The following is a 16,362-nucleotide window of genomic DNA, read 5'->3' as shown; positions in this document are numbered from 1 at the left end:
GAGGCATTACTTCCCCTCGGGGATTGCGTCACTTCCGCAGTGTCGGTTAAAATGGCGGCGGATGAATGCGCGCCGGGACTGTGCGTCGTGCAGGTCGGTGTCAGTCACTCGCTGCTCTTCAGGCTCGAGTTTCTCCACCTGGGAGGGAAACCACAACTTTAACAACCGCAAAATCTGCCTGAAATCCATTGTTAAACCTGTTCTCTAAAAGTTGGTGGTGTTGTAAGTTGGTTACCATGGTAACAACTCGGCCACCTTCAGTGATTTGAAAATTTGTGAGTTTTGTTTTATTAGTTATGGCCGAAAGGCTTGTTGCAGTTTCCTGATTGAAGCTGAGGGGATTTTACTTTGCTTGAGCGTCGTGATTCCTGCGGAATTCTTGCCCCAGGTGGAGGGAGGGCCGTCGAATATTTTTCAGGCTGAGTTACGTAAGTTTGACAAGGGAGCCAAAGGCTGTTGGGGGAAGTGGAGGTGAGGCCACAGGTGGTAGTGGCACATTTCTAAATTTTTCTCTCTTAAGAGGACAATGAGCAAAGTTCGGAAGATAAACTTTAGCAAGGCAATAGCTTGTAAATTTCAAAATAAAACTGAGGAATGGAAAGAACAACTTCCTGAGCAAAAAAAACAATGAGTAATACTAGGGCGAGTGTCCGTGAGTCCAGATCACTCACCCTCACACACCATCATACATTCTCACCCACTCACACACCATCATACATTCTCACCCACTCACACACCATCATACATTCTCACCCACTCACACACCATCATACATTCTCACCCACTCACACACCATCATACATTCTCACCCACTCACACACCATCATACATTCTCACCCACTCACACACCATCATACATTCTCACCCACTCACACACCATCATACATTCTCACCCACTCACACACCATCATACATTCTCACCCACTCACACACCATCATACATTCTCACCCACTCACACCCCATCATACATTCTCACCCACTCACACACCATCATACATTCTCACCCACTCACACCCACTCACACACCATCATACATTCTCACCCACTCACACCCCATCATACATTCTCACCCACTCACACCCACTCACACCCCATCATACATTCTCACCCACTCACACCCACTCACACACCATCATACATTCTCACCCACTCACACCCACTCACACACCATCATACATTCTCACCCTCACACACCATCATACATTCACACCCACTCACACACCATCATACATTCTCACCCACTCACACCCCATCATACATTCTCACCCACTCACACCCACTCACACACCATCATACATTCTCACCCACTCACACACCATCATACATTCTCACCCACTCACACCCACTCACACACCATCATACATTCTCACCCACTCACACACCATCATACATTCTCACCCACTCACACCCACTCACACACCATCATACATTCTCACCCACTCACACACCATCATACATTCTCACCCACTCACACCCACTCACACACCATCATACATTCTCACCCACTCACACCATCATACATTCTCACCCACTCACACCCCATCATACATTCTCACCCACTCACACACCATCATACATTCTCACCCACTCACACACCATCATACATTCTCACCCACTCACACACCATCATACATTCTCACCCACTCACACACCATCATACATTCTCACCCACTCACACACCATCATACATTCTCACCCACTCACACCCACTCACACACCATCATACATTCTCACCCACTCACACACCATCATACATTCTCACCCACTCACACACCATCATACATTCTCACCCACTCACACCCACTCACACACCATCATACATTCTCACCCACTCACACCCACTCACACACCATCATACATTCTCACCCACTCACACCCACTCACACACCATCATACATTCTCACCCACTCACACCCACTCACACACCATCATACATTCTCACCCACTCACACCCACTCACACACCATCATACATTCTCACCCACTCACACCATCATACATTCTCACCCACACACACCATCATACATTCTCACCCACTCACACCCACTCACACACCATCATACATTCTCACCCACTCACACCCACTCACACACCATCATACATTCTCACCCACTCACACACCATCATACATTCTCACCCACTCACAGTTGGTGAATGAGAACCCTGATACTGGGAGTGAGCCAGACTTATGGACACAGTCTACCCCCCCCCTCTCCTCCACACACTCTCACCCTCCCCCCCTCCACACTCTCTTACCCTCCCCCCTCCACACTCTCTTACCCTCCCCCCCTCCACACACTCTCTTACCCTCCCCCCTCCACACACTCTCACCCTCCCACACTCCACACACTCTTACCCTCCCCCCCTCCACACACTCTCTTACCCTCCCCCCCTCCACACACTCTCATACCCTCCCCCCCTCCACACACTCTCATACCCTCCCCCCTCCACACACTCTCACCCTCCCCCTCCACACTCTCACCCCCCCCCACACTCTCTCACCCTCCCCCTTCCACACTCTCTCAGCCTCCCCCCTCCACACTCTCTCAGCCTCCCCCCTCCACACTCTCTCAGCCTCCCCCTCCACATTTTCTCACCCTCCCCCCCTCCACACTCTCTCACCCTCCCCCCCTCCACACTCTCTCACCCTCCCTCCCCACACTCTCTCACTCTCCCCTCCCTCCCCACTCTCTCACCCTCCGCCCCCCCACTCTCTCAACGCCCCCCCCCCCCCCAACTCTCTCACCCCGTCTCCAGTCACTCACTTTCTCAGATGCCATTGGTCCCTGATTGCACTGCCTCCTGCCTGGGCCCCGTTCTGGAAACTTGAGCTCAGCTCTGCCTGTCTCATGCCCCGCTCCCTGGTACCTCTGCTCCCTTGTCCACTAGTGAGCCTATCAGCAGCAAATGTGGGCGAGAAGCAGCCTGTGATTGGAGGGTCAACTCCATGCAGAATCTTCCGTTCAAATGTACCTGTTTGCCAACGTTTTAAAAATAGCTATGGGGGCTGAATAGAGGGGCTTCGCGGGCCTCATGCAGCTTGCAGGCTGTACGTTGGACAAGCCTTATTAATCTTGTCGATAAGTTGAACAATGAAATGATATTCTGCACTCACCACTTGAGGTACTTTTTTCCAATTGATGTAGCACCTTTCATATCCTCAGGATGTTCCAAAGTGCTTTGCAAGCGGTGAACATTGCTCTTTTGCAGGAAAATCCAGCAGCTAACTTGTGGACAGCAATGTCATTAATAGCAGTATTATAAATGACCAATTAAGCTTTTTGGTGGCACTGGTTGAAGGTTCAATGTTATTCAGAACAGTGGATGAATTCCACGCTCAGTGGGATCTTTCATGTCCACTTCGAAAGGGCAGATGGGATCTTGGTCTCAGTCGGAAGGCTGCACTGCACTGAAGTGTCAAGCCGAGACTTTATCCCAGGATTGTACCTTGAACCTATCGTCTACAAGCTCCTAACTGACTGTTAACCCTTAGCAAAGTGGATGTTTGCATACTTATGTTCAGAGCTGTTTTTGTCGTTGATTCCCTGTAAATAAAAACTACTCCGGAGCAAAGAAACTCTTTGTGTGTCACTAACGAAAGGAAGAATAAACAAATCTATCATTACAATGAATTCCATTGTGCATTTATTTATTTTAGATTTTCTACACAAGCCCTTGAAAGATTGCTGCCAAAATTTAATTTAAAATATTTTTGTTTAAATTTAGGGGCCCGATAGTGAAATATTTTCTTTTTGAGAGTTGTATAATAGCTCAGAGGCCAATTGCTTAAAAAGTGAATATTTTTTCTTAAAGCCAATATGTACTGAATTGCTATCAAAATTTCTGTTATAATCACATCTCTTGGATGATTTGGTAGGAAGCATTAGTTAGCAATGCTGAGTTATTTTAAAAGTATTGAACAATAGTGCTATTAAGTTCCGAAGAAGAGTCATATTGGGCTGAAACATTAACTCTGTTTCTTTCTCCACAGATGCTGCCAGACCTGCTGAGGTTTTCTAGCACTTTGTTTTTACTTCAGATCCCCAGCATCTGCTTTTATCTTAGTCTTATAGTCGTCTCGCTTTGAATTGGTGCTGGTGAATGGCAGTTAATGCCCAGTATAAGTGTTGAGTTTTGTAGACACTCTATGATGACATAGTGGCTGGGATTTTGTTTATTTTAGCAATATTCCTTCACATATAATCCTCTCTGCTACATACATTTGTCTTTTAAACTATTTCACCACTGCCCCCTTTTCTTCTAGGCTTATGTTAGAGGTTATTTGGTGAGAAAAAAGTTCCAACGTTTGCGTCAAGACTATGAAAGCATTGTAAAAGAAATTGAGGGAAGTGTGGACTTTTTGGAATGGGATGGCAAGGAGCTACTGAGACCCACATTTAAGAACCGGGTATGTTTCACTGGACAGCAGAGTATGTTTATTTCTCTATGACTACCTTTTGGAACACCTTGTCCGTAACACTGTCTAATGTAAATTTTAAGAAACAAAACCAATCATTTGAATCACCCAGGAAAAACTCCCCACAAACTTAAATGCTGGAGCTAGAGCCTTTCCACAGACTAATTCAGGATTCTGATCCTTGCTCTGAATAGTAATGAACCTTTGAATGAAGTTAACTCTTAATATCAGATAGTCTTTGTGATGTTAAATGAGTACAAGGCCTACAGTTTAACAGCGAAATAACACATACTTTTAACTTATCAGATATCTGTATCCCAGCACCTACATAGAAACAGCATAAAACATGAACCTAAAAGCACCTGTGTTTTTGGGGAGATCATTTAGATTTCTAAATTCTATTTTCCTATTCCTCCCCTGCCCACCACAATAGTACCACAACTCCAGAGACACCCTCCCAGCAATGCTAAACCTCATGATCTTTCCCTTTTCAATGCCTGTGAAATACCAGGCAGTATCTCCAGCGTAATATGTTACTGTGCAATGTTCTTTTAAAAAGATAAAGATTGAGTGCTTAAATAAAGAAACATGTAATAATGCCATTGATTTACACTTTGGGAATTTGTTTTTCCTTTCCACAACCCTCCACCCTGAAACAGGCTTCAAAATCCTATAACACCAAATACAGAGCTTGACTTATTCAGTAAATATAAATCAGTGCTGTGGATGCATTGTGTTACATGGAGTAACATCTCTGTTTTAAAACATCACAACTCAGGCATCACAAGCAGTGTTTGACGGAATCCTATTTCCTGCCTGTCATGCATATCAAGTGTCACATCTTTTGATTAACTTGACTTTTATTTTCTAAAAAGAGTAGTTTTGCCAGTTTAAAACATAGTCACTTGTCCAAGAGCCCCAATTCTTTTAATTTCTGGACCAGTGGGGAAAGACCAGGGATTGCAGCCAAGTGGTAATGGGGTTTGAACATGAGAAGGAAAAGAAAGCACTTACATTTATATAGTACCTTTTGTGTCCTAAATCCTAACCAGTTCATTATTTTTGAAACGCAATCAATTATATAGGCATAAGAGTACATCAAAAGTGTCTGTGTCTTTCTCTCTTTCTATGCTACTGGAGGATCGCTGCCTCGCTGGTGTTGTCCTTCCCATTAGATCTTATACTGAGAGGCTGCCTGCCCTCTTGGGTGGCTGTAAAAGATTCCTTAGCACTTTTTACACAAGAGCAAGTTATTTCACCTAGTATCCTGGATAACACCTATTCCTTAATCATCATCTCCAGTTCTTTATCTCTTTGCTGTTTGTTAGACTGGCTATGCACAAGTTGTGTTCCTTGCATGACAATGATGACTACACTATAAAAAAGTTAATTGGCTGTGATTTGCTTTGGGACATCCTAAGCTTGTGAATGGGGCTCAAATAACTATAAAAGCAAAAAACTGCGGATGCTGGAAATCCAAAACAAAAACAAAACGTTAATTGTGTTCCTCTCCACAGATGCTGCCAGACCTGCTGAGTTTTTCCAGGTATTTTTGTTTTTGTCTCAAATAAATATACATTTTCTTTCCTCCTTTCCTCTTAGTGACTTTCTGACCTAACTAGAAAGGATTGTGAGTGCTACCACAGTAATCCACTATTGTCTTCTCTGGTCACCTATTTGACTGCTGTAAGAACTGCTTTTGTTTCTTTCAGCTGACACCTATCGCTGTTCACCTGAGAACAGTTTTCCTTTAAGTCTGTAGAAATATTTATGTTTGAATCTGTTCATCCTCCCGCTTGACCATTTAGCCATTTTGGCTTTCTTTTATCATGTACCTGTGTTTAACTCTAGGGTCAGTTGAAACTGCACAGTTTCTACACAGGATTATTTTAAAGGTATTCAATTTTTCATTTTTAGGGTTGTCCAGTCAACCTCATTCGAATCCCCTGCCATGATCACTAAGCAAAGCCCTCTTCACATCTGTTCCTGAAGTGAATTCTACCTGCTCTTTGCATATTGAGGTCCTCTTCCTGCTGTCATGATGCTGTTTCTATTCAAACTAATGTTGCCTACCCCTTTAAACATCTTAACCTATTTAGTGCGCAGCTTATCAGGTAGTTTATCAGGCCTTTGTAATTGCTAACATCAGAGCCTTGCAGCTGGATTCATGCCTTTAGTTCTCCATGTTGCTTATATTATTTCACCATTGGAATTAATCTTTTTTAATTGGCCAGTTGCCCTTTAGATTTTCCACTTGTTGCTTCCCTTGCCTCAGCTAATCTACCATTTTTGTTTCACTTTTATGGAATGCCCCAAATGCACTACTTCTAACTTTTTGCCCTATTCTCCCCTGCTGTGCTATGCCACCTGTTTCAAGAATTTCTTTAGCCATTTTCCAATCTTCGTTTTAAATCTCCCACTGCTCTGTTCCTCTTTCGTGCCAAAATAAGGGTTGTAACTTAATAGTTTTTCAATCATAGTTATTGATTTTATTTTACAAGCACTTAAACAGTGGTCTTATGTGTTTGAGTATCATTTTAATGTTCTTAGTTTCAAGACCAAGGATGGACTTGACATCCTTCCCAAAACTATTGCTGTCAGCATGTAATTCCCAGTGTATGTACAGTGCCAAGGCTGCCTCATTGTGCATCAGTAGGCGTTCAGTTCAAGAACTTGTTTTGTCTTTTGTCCAATTATAGCAGGAGTTTGCTTTTCCAAATTACTTCAAAACCAGCTGGAGCATGAATGTTAGAGCCTTTTTATGGGGTAAATTTTCCTGTCACACTGATTGACTAACCACTAAGCAATTTTGTTTACTTAACAGCCTGATTAGAAAGGTAAATTGAGAAGGATTATTCTAGCATTTCTTGCTTTACACAGAATTTGATAACCATGATTATTCCTAATGTATGCAGCTGTGGTAACTCCAAAGTCAAAAGTAAACAATTCTCCAAAACCACTTGCATTATTTCTTCTGGGCACAATCGCTGATGATTGCACAATGTTCAGTCACAGTTGTATCTCCTCGGATAAATGAAGCAATATGGGCCCACGTGCAACAAGGCCTGGACAGCCTTCAGACATGGGCTGATGTGGTGCGAATGTTACTTTAAGAATTAGCAATAACCAAGCTTTGTTTGACGGGATTGTTTTCTCCTTTGACAGAATGCAAAAGTAAAAGGAGTGAATGATGTAATGAAAATGAAAACACCTGAAACACTTTGTCCTGAAGGTGAAAAAAATGGAATTTGTCTGTTATTTGAGGATGATGAACCAGAAAAAGATTATTGTGAGAGCCAGACCTTCTCCACCACAGGAAATATTCATACATTGTCTGAGCAGCTGGAAGTTCCTGCCACCCCAATTGTAGTACCTGCTTCATTTGAGCAGGCACCTGATAAGACTGAAGGTGTTATTCAACCTTTAGAATTGAAAAAGACAGCCTCTGCAAGTCATGATGAGAGGAAAGATTCTGATATCACAATGAATTTTACTGATGTAACGTCAGTCTGGAATAGCACAGTACTGGAGATTTCATCCAATGTCACCAGTACAGGTAAAGTGCAAAATGCAGTGAGTGATGTGCTAAAGTGAAAACTAAACTTGAAGGAAATGTATTTGTTTTTATAATGCAGCAGTGGTTGGAAAATGTTTTGAAATGTTAAGTGCTGTAGATACCTGGAATAGACTTTTAGTTTTGATTATAGATTTTAAAACACTAGAATTATTCACAGAAACGTTCAATGCTGCAGTGGGTGACAGTGGGTTTCTATAGAAAAAAGGATAAAATGTTTTTCCTCTCTTCCACCGGCACTTCTTTTTGAATGTGTTCGCATTTGGATCTGATCAGTTGCACTACTGGGAAACCATTTTGACCCATCTGTCTATCACCGATTCGACTGCACTTGTCATGGCTTAAAAAAAAGCTTTTAAAAATTAGTGCATATTTTTTCTTAAAATAGGAGTAAACTTGTAAAACTGCTCCTCTAAACCACTTCCCTTTTTAGGACCCATTGGTTTGTGAATTGCAATTAAATGTAAGAATTAGCCATTGAAAATGTACATGCTCAGGAATGTTGATATTTGAATTTTGCAGAGAATTTGTGTAAATTACAAAGGAAAGAGATGCCAGCAACACTAGAAGGGCTACAGAAATACAGAAGTAGCCTCGCAATGGAACTCTTGTGGCTGCAACAGGCCATTGCCAGTCGTAAAAATGTAAGTAATAAGTTGCTGTGTGACTGAGGGAGTGCATTTAATCAAAAAGCTGTGTATCTGAGATAGTCTGTCCTCATGCTACAACCGTATAAACAATTGTGTGTGTATGTGTGAGAGAGAGATTTTACTTGCTCACAGTGATGCTGTTATTTTATTTTAACAGTATTTGATACTGAAGCAACGATTGGGAACTCCAGAATGATGACGTGGTTTCAGAATTGGTGGCACTGTGTGAACTATAAGAAGCAGATCTGAACTAGCCATGGAACAGTTCTTCATGATGTTAGTTGGCAATGAGGTGGATGTAAGAGGAATGATATTACAGGTCGGCTCTGTGTTTGTGGTGAACGCAATGAAGCGGCACCTGCTGGAAAACGTTTCTAGAAAGCATGAGGTTAAAAGAATATTAATAGCATTAACTTAATACATTCCTTGAAACAATACTTCAGTTTGTATGTTCCAGGGTACAGCTCTGTAATGGTTCTGTTAAACATTTAGCCCTGTTTTGTTTACTGCAGAAAATAATAATCCTTTCAAATTTAGCGTGGCAGGTTATTTACTTGTGGCTGGTTTCCTGGCCACAAGTGGTCCAGAGCAACTTACACTGATCTTGGCGTCCAGCCAAGATGCTGCTAACCAGTTCCATCACTCATCAATTTGTCTGGATATGCTTTAGCTACTCTGGCTTGCTGTAGAAAGGAAATACCTGCTGCTCGCTTGAGTTATCTTTTTTCTGTTATCCAAGAGCTTTATCTTGGCCAAACAAGATGTGGTGCTTCAGGATTAATGTTACAAAAGAAACTAATTTGGGTGTATAGGAGGCACATTTAAGGGTGAATAAGCTATGGAAGACAAAACAATTAAAGCCCATAATTTCTTTTTGCAAGTTCTTGATTTCACTCTGGTAATGAAATGCATGTAACATAAGTCAGGTACTTCCCTAAGGTAATAGCAAAATGGTACATTTATTTGTGCTTAAGTCTCTACATCGTAAAGAAGGAAAGTGAACATGAGCCTTTTTTGACTATTTTTTAAACAATGCCCATGAATTAAATCATGCACTTTTATGATATAATGTATTCAGTTTGAAATAATGTCTAATGGTTTCTGATGTTGCTGCTGAGATATTGCAATCTGCTACAAACCTCTAACGTAGAAGTATTTCTGAATTGTGCACTTACTGTGCATTAGGAAATTTCACAAAACAAGTATATATTTGCAGTAAATTTAAAGTTTTCTCTTCACACTACTCACCTTGGTTATTTTTGAAGTATACCAAAAACTTCCATTTTCACAGCTCATCTTTCAAAACAAAATGAAAATGAAATATAAACCTGGATCACAGCATTTTGTTAAATTTCAGACATGGAATTTAATTCACAGCCCTCAAACTTTGGTGGCTGTTGGTAACCCAGCTGCTCAGTTATATTCAATTAAAATGTTAGTTGCAATTCCAGCAGCCCTAGCACAATATTTAGCTTCCTACCATTGCATCTGTGCCAGTCTTCTTATTGAAGTTGTTTGTACAGCCCACAAAAATGTTACATAACCATTGCAGCTGGTTGTAAGTTGCATTTGCATTTTAATTTTACAACAAATTAATTGACCCAGCCCAGTATGAGAACCTCTGGTTAAGACCACACAGAAAATGTCCTGTCAAACTTCATTTCCCTGTAATTTATTATTGATTGTCTTTGATCTTTTTAGATTTGGCATATAGCACAGGAAAAGAAGAAATCTGGCCATGAAGTACTTCACTGAAATTAGTTTATCAAGTACAGCAGTCACCAGTAACCCAGACCAACTTCAAGCACACACTGTGACTTTTTATATCTGGAGTGAGGTTGTACCTCACCTTTACAATCACAATACTGAATGTTGAATTCATCTTTGTTTTGCATAAGACTGTGATGAAGTGGCTGCAGCTATTAATTTTATGATTACATTTATCAATAACCCCTTTTATTGTTTAAAATTGATCGCAGTTAGATGTGGTAAACCACCCTGTGATTTAGTGGATAAATGTATGATGCAATCCTTCGTCATACAGATAGGTGAGGCACAGCTTCAGTCCCTGCTCATTAAATGCATCCCAACTAGGAGGAAATCCTGGTGCTACAGTTGATTCTGCATCCCTTTGCTTGGTGATTTGGTGTGTGGCAGAAGGAGGGCTTTAGAGAAGTGTGAGATTTGGGGTAAAAGCAGAAGGGGTCAAATGGTCAGGGATGGCATTCCTGATCAATTTCCATTGAACATTGGTGGCTGTTGTTAATTCATGAAAAATGGCCAAGGGCCAGAAGATTGCATGAGCTAGGAGTTAAACATTTAGGATGAATTTCAGTTTTGACAAGGTGCAGAATGTCTTTTCTGAGATAGGAACACTCTATCCACTCTTCCTGGCCAGTTAAATTGAGCATCCCCAGATCAGGTACAGCATAATTAGTCAATGTTCTGCTCTTACCCCTGTGATCACTTGCTCTATGAGAAATCTTTAAGGCGTCTGAGTGATAAGGAAGTTAACCACCAGAGGGTAGTAAAACTATCTTGTTTAAGTATGTGAGCTTCAATTATATTCTGATTATTTCTGGTGAATTAATGTTATATAAATACTAGTTCTTTAACAAGGTCAGTTTTTTTTGATTATTTGTGAAAATTCAACCAAACAATTAAAATAGAACTTACTAAAACTGGAGAAGGGAATTTTAACATATTTCATTAAGCTCCAACCTCTACTCCTGGAAGTTTCCATGGGCATTTTCTGGTTTTTGTTCCGTAATTTTGGTAAAACTTCCGTTACACGTCTATCCAGGGTTTCCAACAAAGTTAAAGCACCCAGTCAGAACCCTGAAATAATTCCTGACGTAAGTGAAGGCTAGGATTTACAATACCCATATTATGCTTCTTAGCCTTTGATCCCCTGCTGCTCAGATTTTATTGGAACAACAAGGACTCTCTGATCAGTGGCTATTTCTACAATTAGTTTGAAACGTTGTGAAGGTGACTTCCACTGGGGCCCAAGTCACTATGTGGAATTGTAAAGAGAGGGAGAGAATGTGAAGGTATCCTCAACTTCATCCATTTAAGACTTTGGCCTTCTATTTGCCATGATGCTTCTCCAGGCATTATTTGTTCAGCCCATGTCCCCAAGCAAAACATTTACTCTCTCCCAGTTTGTGCCTCTGGCATAGCCACTATGTTTGCTTCCCCAAGTTCAAAGAGTACAGATCTGAGCCTATTTGGAGCACAACTAATTCAGCTGGCAATCTCTCAGTTGATCTATTTGGCCCACATCTAGTGTTTTATGGCCCTCACTCTGCTCTATCGAGACTGCCCATTGATTCCACATCATCCTGAAACACAAAGGTTACCATCTTGTCAGATCATATTGTTAATGCTCAGAATGGTAATCAAATTTGTTCATAAGAATTATAGTCGCTAAAAAAGCAAAGGCTTGCAGCAAACAATCAGTAATGCAATTCTCAACTTGTATTTAAAATTGTCCTGGAAATGTGTTCGACATCTTAGTGTCCATTTCTGAATCTTTTCAGGGAGTCTTTGATGGATAACATGCGGGTAGTTTAAGCCCTGGAGCTTCTACCCCTGCTGCCAGGTACAAACAGGAGAACAAGAGACTGAAGACACAGCGAAACCAGAAGCACGTTTGCAATTCCAAATGTAGGGTTCAGCATGCCAGATCAAAGTAGTTCCTTCCCCAGCAGGCGTGCAATAATCAATGCTGCAATTCAGATAGATGGAGTGTGAACAGCAGGTTTCCGGCCTTTCTTTGAAGTGGAGGCAGGTGTCTTTAAAGGATCACCAGATGATTTCTCAACAGTCTGTTAATCAGACTGTTAATTTTTTTCTGCCACTCAAGTGCACAAGTGAATAGCAAAGACAAAGTTTCATCATCTTCCACGCTTGTGAATTGTAAACCTCGTCATTCGAAAAACCTATGGTACTATCCAAACGAACTTCATAGGGTTAATTTTTGAACACACACAATCCCTCCCTTTGAAACTGATAGGTACCTCTACAAAATATTCACAAGCTGCCTTTCTTTCCCAAGCATTAAAGGAACTTGTGAAGTATGCAACTAGCAGAAGCCCATGTTAAATCTTTTGCATATGTTGGTCTATGTGAAGTGTAAATGCAAAATTTGACAGCTTTTTCATGATTGAGCTTTGATTCTGTTTACTGGCATGGATGACACAGGAAATGTGTTTTATACAGGAGACATGTAGTGTTCCAGAGATAGGGGCTGATTTGATAAATGCTTCACTTGAGAAATGCTTATAGCCCAGGTTCAAAGCACGGAAAAAAATGGACAGGCAACTGTAGTGTGAGTTCCCCACTTTATTACACTGGGATTGATGAGGCTTCCCAAGGCAAAGGTGTGACTGCACCTATGTAGTCTAACAGCAGTCATTTAAACAAGGGGAATGTTCCCAGCTTGCACACCTCAATCTCTTATTCATGGGTGTACCACCCATTTTGATAGGTGACCTGAAGAGAAGGGCCCTTATGCTCTGCACTGCTCATTTGATTGCGAGCAAATAGGATCCAAAAGGAAAAAAGACATTGGTTCAGGGATTTGGGTTAGAGAACCTCTGGCTTTTATTTTTGGACAGAAACCAGAAAACCGCAGCTTTGATAACCATTGCCTAAGGCATGCAGTAGTGGTGGACATTCCAGGTGCTCTGCTCTGATAGGGCCAGGTGAGCATCTGGGCTACTGAGATAATCTTTACCTGGATTCAAGTCTGGTCAAGCACAGCAAACTTCAGGCCCATGCCCTGGAACACAGCCAATTTTGATGTTTCTTATCTCTTTCCGTTTACTGCACTGACTGTTCACTCACTAGGAAGACTTATCTGGCTCTTAAGATCACTCCTTTACTGCAGTGGAAAGACAATTTACCCTGTTAAGAACATGCACAGAAAGTCATATTCTCAAACCATACTTTAGCAGAGGTGAGTAAATTGTCCCTTTATTTCCTTGTCTGAGGAGATCCAGATGCAAATTCATTTTAACCTGATCTTAAAATGATCAGAGAAAGAAAATTGCCTGACATTACGGTAGTTTATTTAGATGTTAAAGAAAATCACAAACCACTGCAAGGTAAACAAGGCTGTAATTAAGACTGTACCTTTAACAGGACAGTCATAGTTGGCATAACTCTTTATAAAGTCAGTGACTCCTATTGTGAAATGTATATAGGGACAAGATTGGTGTCATTTGTGATATTTTCCAGAACTGAATCACTAAGTTCAACTCTGAATATATTGGCCCATAACTTCTGCGCTTCCCAACGTAATTGGGAGAGCTGTCCCACATAGTCATACTCTCAGAATCATACCTTACAGACAATATCCCAGACACCACCATCTCCACCACAAGAGCTTGGGAGGAAGTTGCCCTGGGAGTTCTCGACATCAGCTCTGGACCCCATTAAGTCAAATATGGGCAAGGAAAGCTCCTCCTGATTACTACCTATGCACCTCCCAACCTTCCTCCAAACCTCAGCTGATGAATCAGTGCTCCTCTATGTTGAACACCACTTGGAAAAAGCACTGAGGGTGACAAGGGCACAGAATTTACTCTGGGTGGGGAACTTCAACGTCCATCGCCAAGAGTGACTCAGCTGCACCACTCCAGACTGAGCTGGCTGAGTCCTAAAGGACATAGCTGTTAGACTGGGTCTGCGGCAGGTAGTGAGGGAAAAGCATACTCGACCTCATGCTCACCAATCTACCTATCGCAGATGCAGCTGTCCACGACAATATTGGTAGGAGTGACCACTGCACAGTCCTTGTGGAGATGGAATTCTGTCTTCATATTGAAGATATCCTCTATCATGTTGTGTCGCACTACCACCGCGCTAAATGTAATAGATTTTGAACAGATCTAGCAACTCAAAACTGGACACCCATGAGGCACTGTGAGCCATCAGCAGTAGCAGAATTGTACTCAGCTACAATCTGTAACTCATGGCCCAGCATATCCCCCACTCTACAATTACCATCAGCCCATGGTTAAATGAAGAGTACAGGAGTGCACACCTAAAAATGCCATCCTGTACTTTGGCTGCCAACTATTGAGAAGGATATAGAAGAACAAATCTGCAGGGAAATTACAGAAATATGCAAGCATTATAGGGTAGTTATAATGGGTGACTTTACCCAAATGTAGACTGGGACAGTGGTAGTGTAAAGGTTGGAGAGGGGCAAAAGTTCCTAGTTTGTGTTCAGGAAAATTTTCTACAGCAGTATGTGTCCAACATGAAAAGATGCACTATTGGATCTGGTTCTTGGAAATGAGGTGGGCCAAGTAGATCAAGTGTCAGTGGGGAAACATTTAAGAGGCAGTGACCATTGTACGTTTTAGGATGATGATAGAAAAAGGCAATAGGCAATCCAGAGTAAGAATAATTAACTGGACGAGAGCTGACTCACTGGGGCAAGAATGGAGCTGTGCCAGATAGATGGGAATGAAAGATTGGTGGGAAAAACTGTAGCTGAATAATGGGCTACCTGTAAAAAAAGAATTGGTTTGGGCACAGTCAAGCTACATTTCATCAAAAGGAAAAGGTAGGGCAAAAAAATCCAGAGCTGCCTGGATGAAAAAGGAGATAGAAATTATGATAAAGAAGAAAAATTGTGATTATGACAGATGCCAGGTAGAAAATACATTTGAGAACCAAGAGGAATACAGACGGTTCAGAGGGGAGGTGAGAAAGCATATTAGAGAAGCGAAGATGGATTATGAGAAAAATCTGGCAACCAACATAAAGGGGAATCCCAAAGTCTTCTATAGGCATATAAATATTAAAAGAGTGGTAAAAGGAGGAGTAGGGCTGATGAGGGACCGAAAAGAGAATTTACACATGGACAAAGGGGCCATGGCTGAGGTGTTAAATGAATACTTTACATCTGTCTTTACCAAGGAGGTAGAAGCTACCCAGGCCATGGTGACACATGAGAAAACTCTGTCACTAGAAGGGTTCAAAATTGATAAGGAGGAAGTTTTGAATAGACTGTCGGTACTTAAAGTTGACAAGGCACCAGGACTGGATGTGATGCATCCAAGGACATTGAAGAAAGAGCAGAAATTGCAGCGGCACTGGCCATAAATTTTCAGTCTTCCCTAGACTCAGGGGAGGTGCCAGAGGACTGGAGAATTGCAAACTTTACACCCTTGTTCAAAAAAGGTTGTAAGGATAAGCCCAGCAATTACAGACCAGTCAATTCAACTTCAGTGTTGGGCAAGATTCTAGAAACAATTATTCGGGATAGAATTAGTAGTCACATGGAAAAATATGGGTTGATAAGGAGCAGCCAGCATGGATTTCTAAAGGGGAAATTGCTGGAGCTTTTTGAAGAAGTGTTATGACACAGCAGTTGGTAAATGCTGAGTTATTTAAAATCCCAGAGGGAAACTTTATAACAATTGTCATAACCTATATTTTCAATTGGTACGTTTTGAGATGCAGCTCTAAATTCAGGAATAAGACCACCAGTTCTCGAGAGGTTTTTTATATCAAACTAAATGAAACATTTATTAATTTACAACAAATTAAACACATACATGGTTACAAATTACTATCATAATTTTTTAACAAATTCCCAAATTAGTCTCCATTAAGGCAACAATAACCAATAAACTTAAACTTAAACAGACACCAGACAAAGCATTTTTCACTTTACAAAATCAAAATGAGGTTCCTTTCAA

The 16,362-nt window shown here is 41.4% G+C and overlaps 1 protein-coding gene across 3 annotated transcripts; it reads left to right on the top strand.

Moving 5' to 3' along the window:
* The first annotated feature begins 44 nt into the window (after positions 1 to 44).
* iqcc (IQ motif containing C) lies at positions 45 to 12,800 on the top strand. Of its 3 annotated transcripts, none has more exons than XR_005946116.1 (6): positions 45 to 93; positions 4,265 to 4,408; positions 7,583 to 7,973; positions 8,514 to 8,635; positions 8,799 to 9,029; positions 12,184 to 12,800. XR_005946116.1 is itself a non-coding variant. In XM_041213565.1 (5 exons), exons 1-5 carry the CDS (start codon positions 52 to 54, stop codon positions 8,835 to 8,837), a joined length of 738 nt encoding a protein of 245 aa, XP_041069499.1. In that variant the 5' UTR covers positions 45 to 51; the 3' UTR covers positions 8,838 to 11,259. The 3 variants fall into 3 exon arrangements, 1 of the variants encoding a protein (XP_041069499.1); XR_005946115.1 differs by lacking the exon at positions 12,184 to 12,800 and adding an exon at positions 10,343 to 11,259; XM_041213565.1 differs by lacking the exon at positions 12,184 to 12,800 and having other exon boundaries at positions 8,799 to 11,259.
* The last annotated feature ends 3,562 nt before the right edge of the window (positions 12,801 to 16,362 follow it).

Source organism: Carcharodon carcharias, chromosome 19 (genome assembly GCF_017639515.1).
Source record: "Carcharodon carcharias isolate sCarCar2 chromosome 19, sCarCar2.pri, whole genome shotgun sequence".
NCBI lineage: Eukaryota > Metazoa > Chordata > Chondrichthyes > Lamniformes > Lamnidae > Carcharodon > Carcharodon carcharias.
The sequence above is the reverse complement of the archived record's forward strand: the minus strand, read 5'-3'. Positions and strand labels throughout refer to the sequence as shown.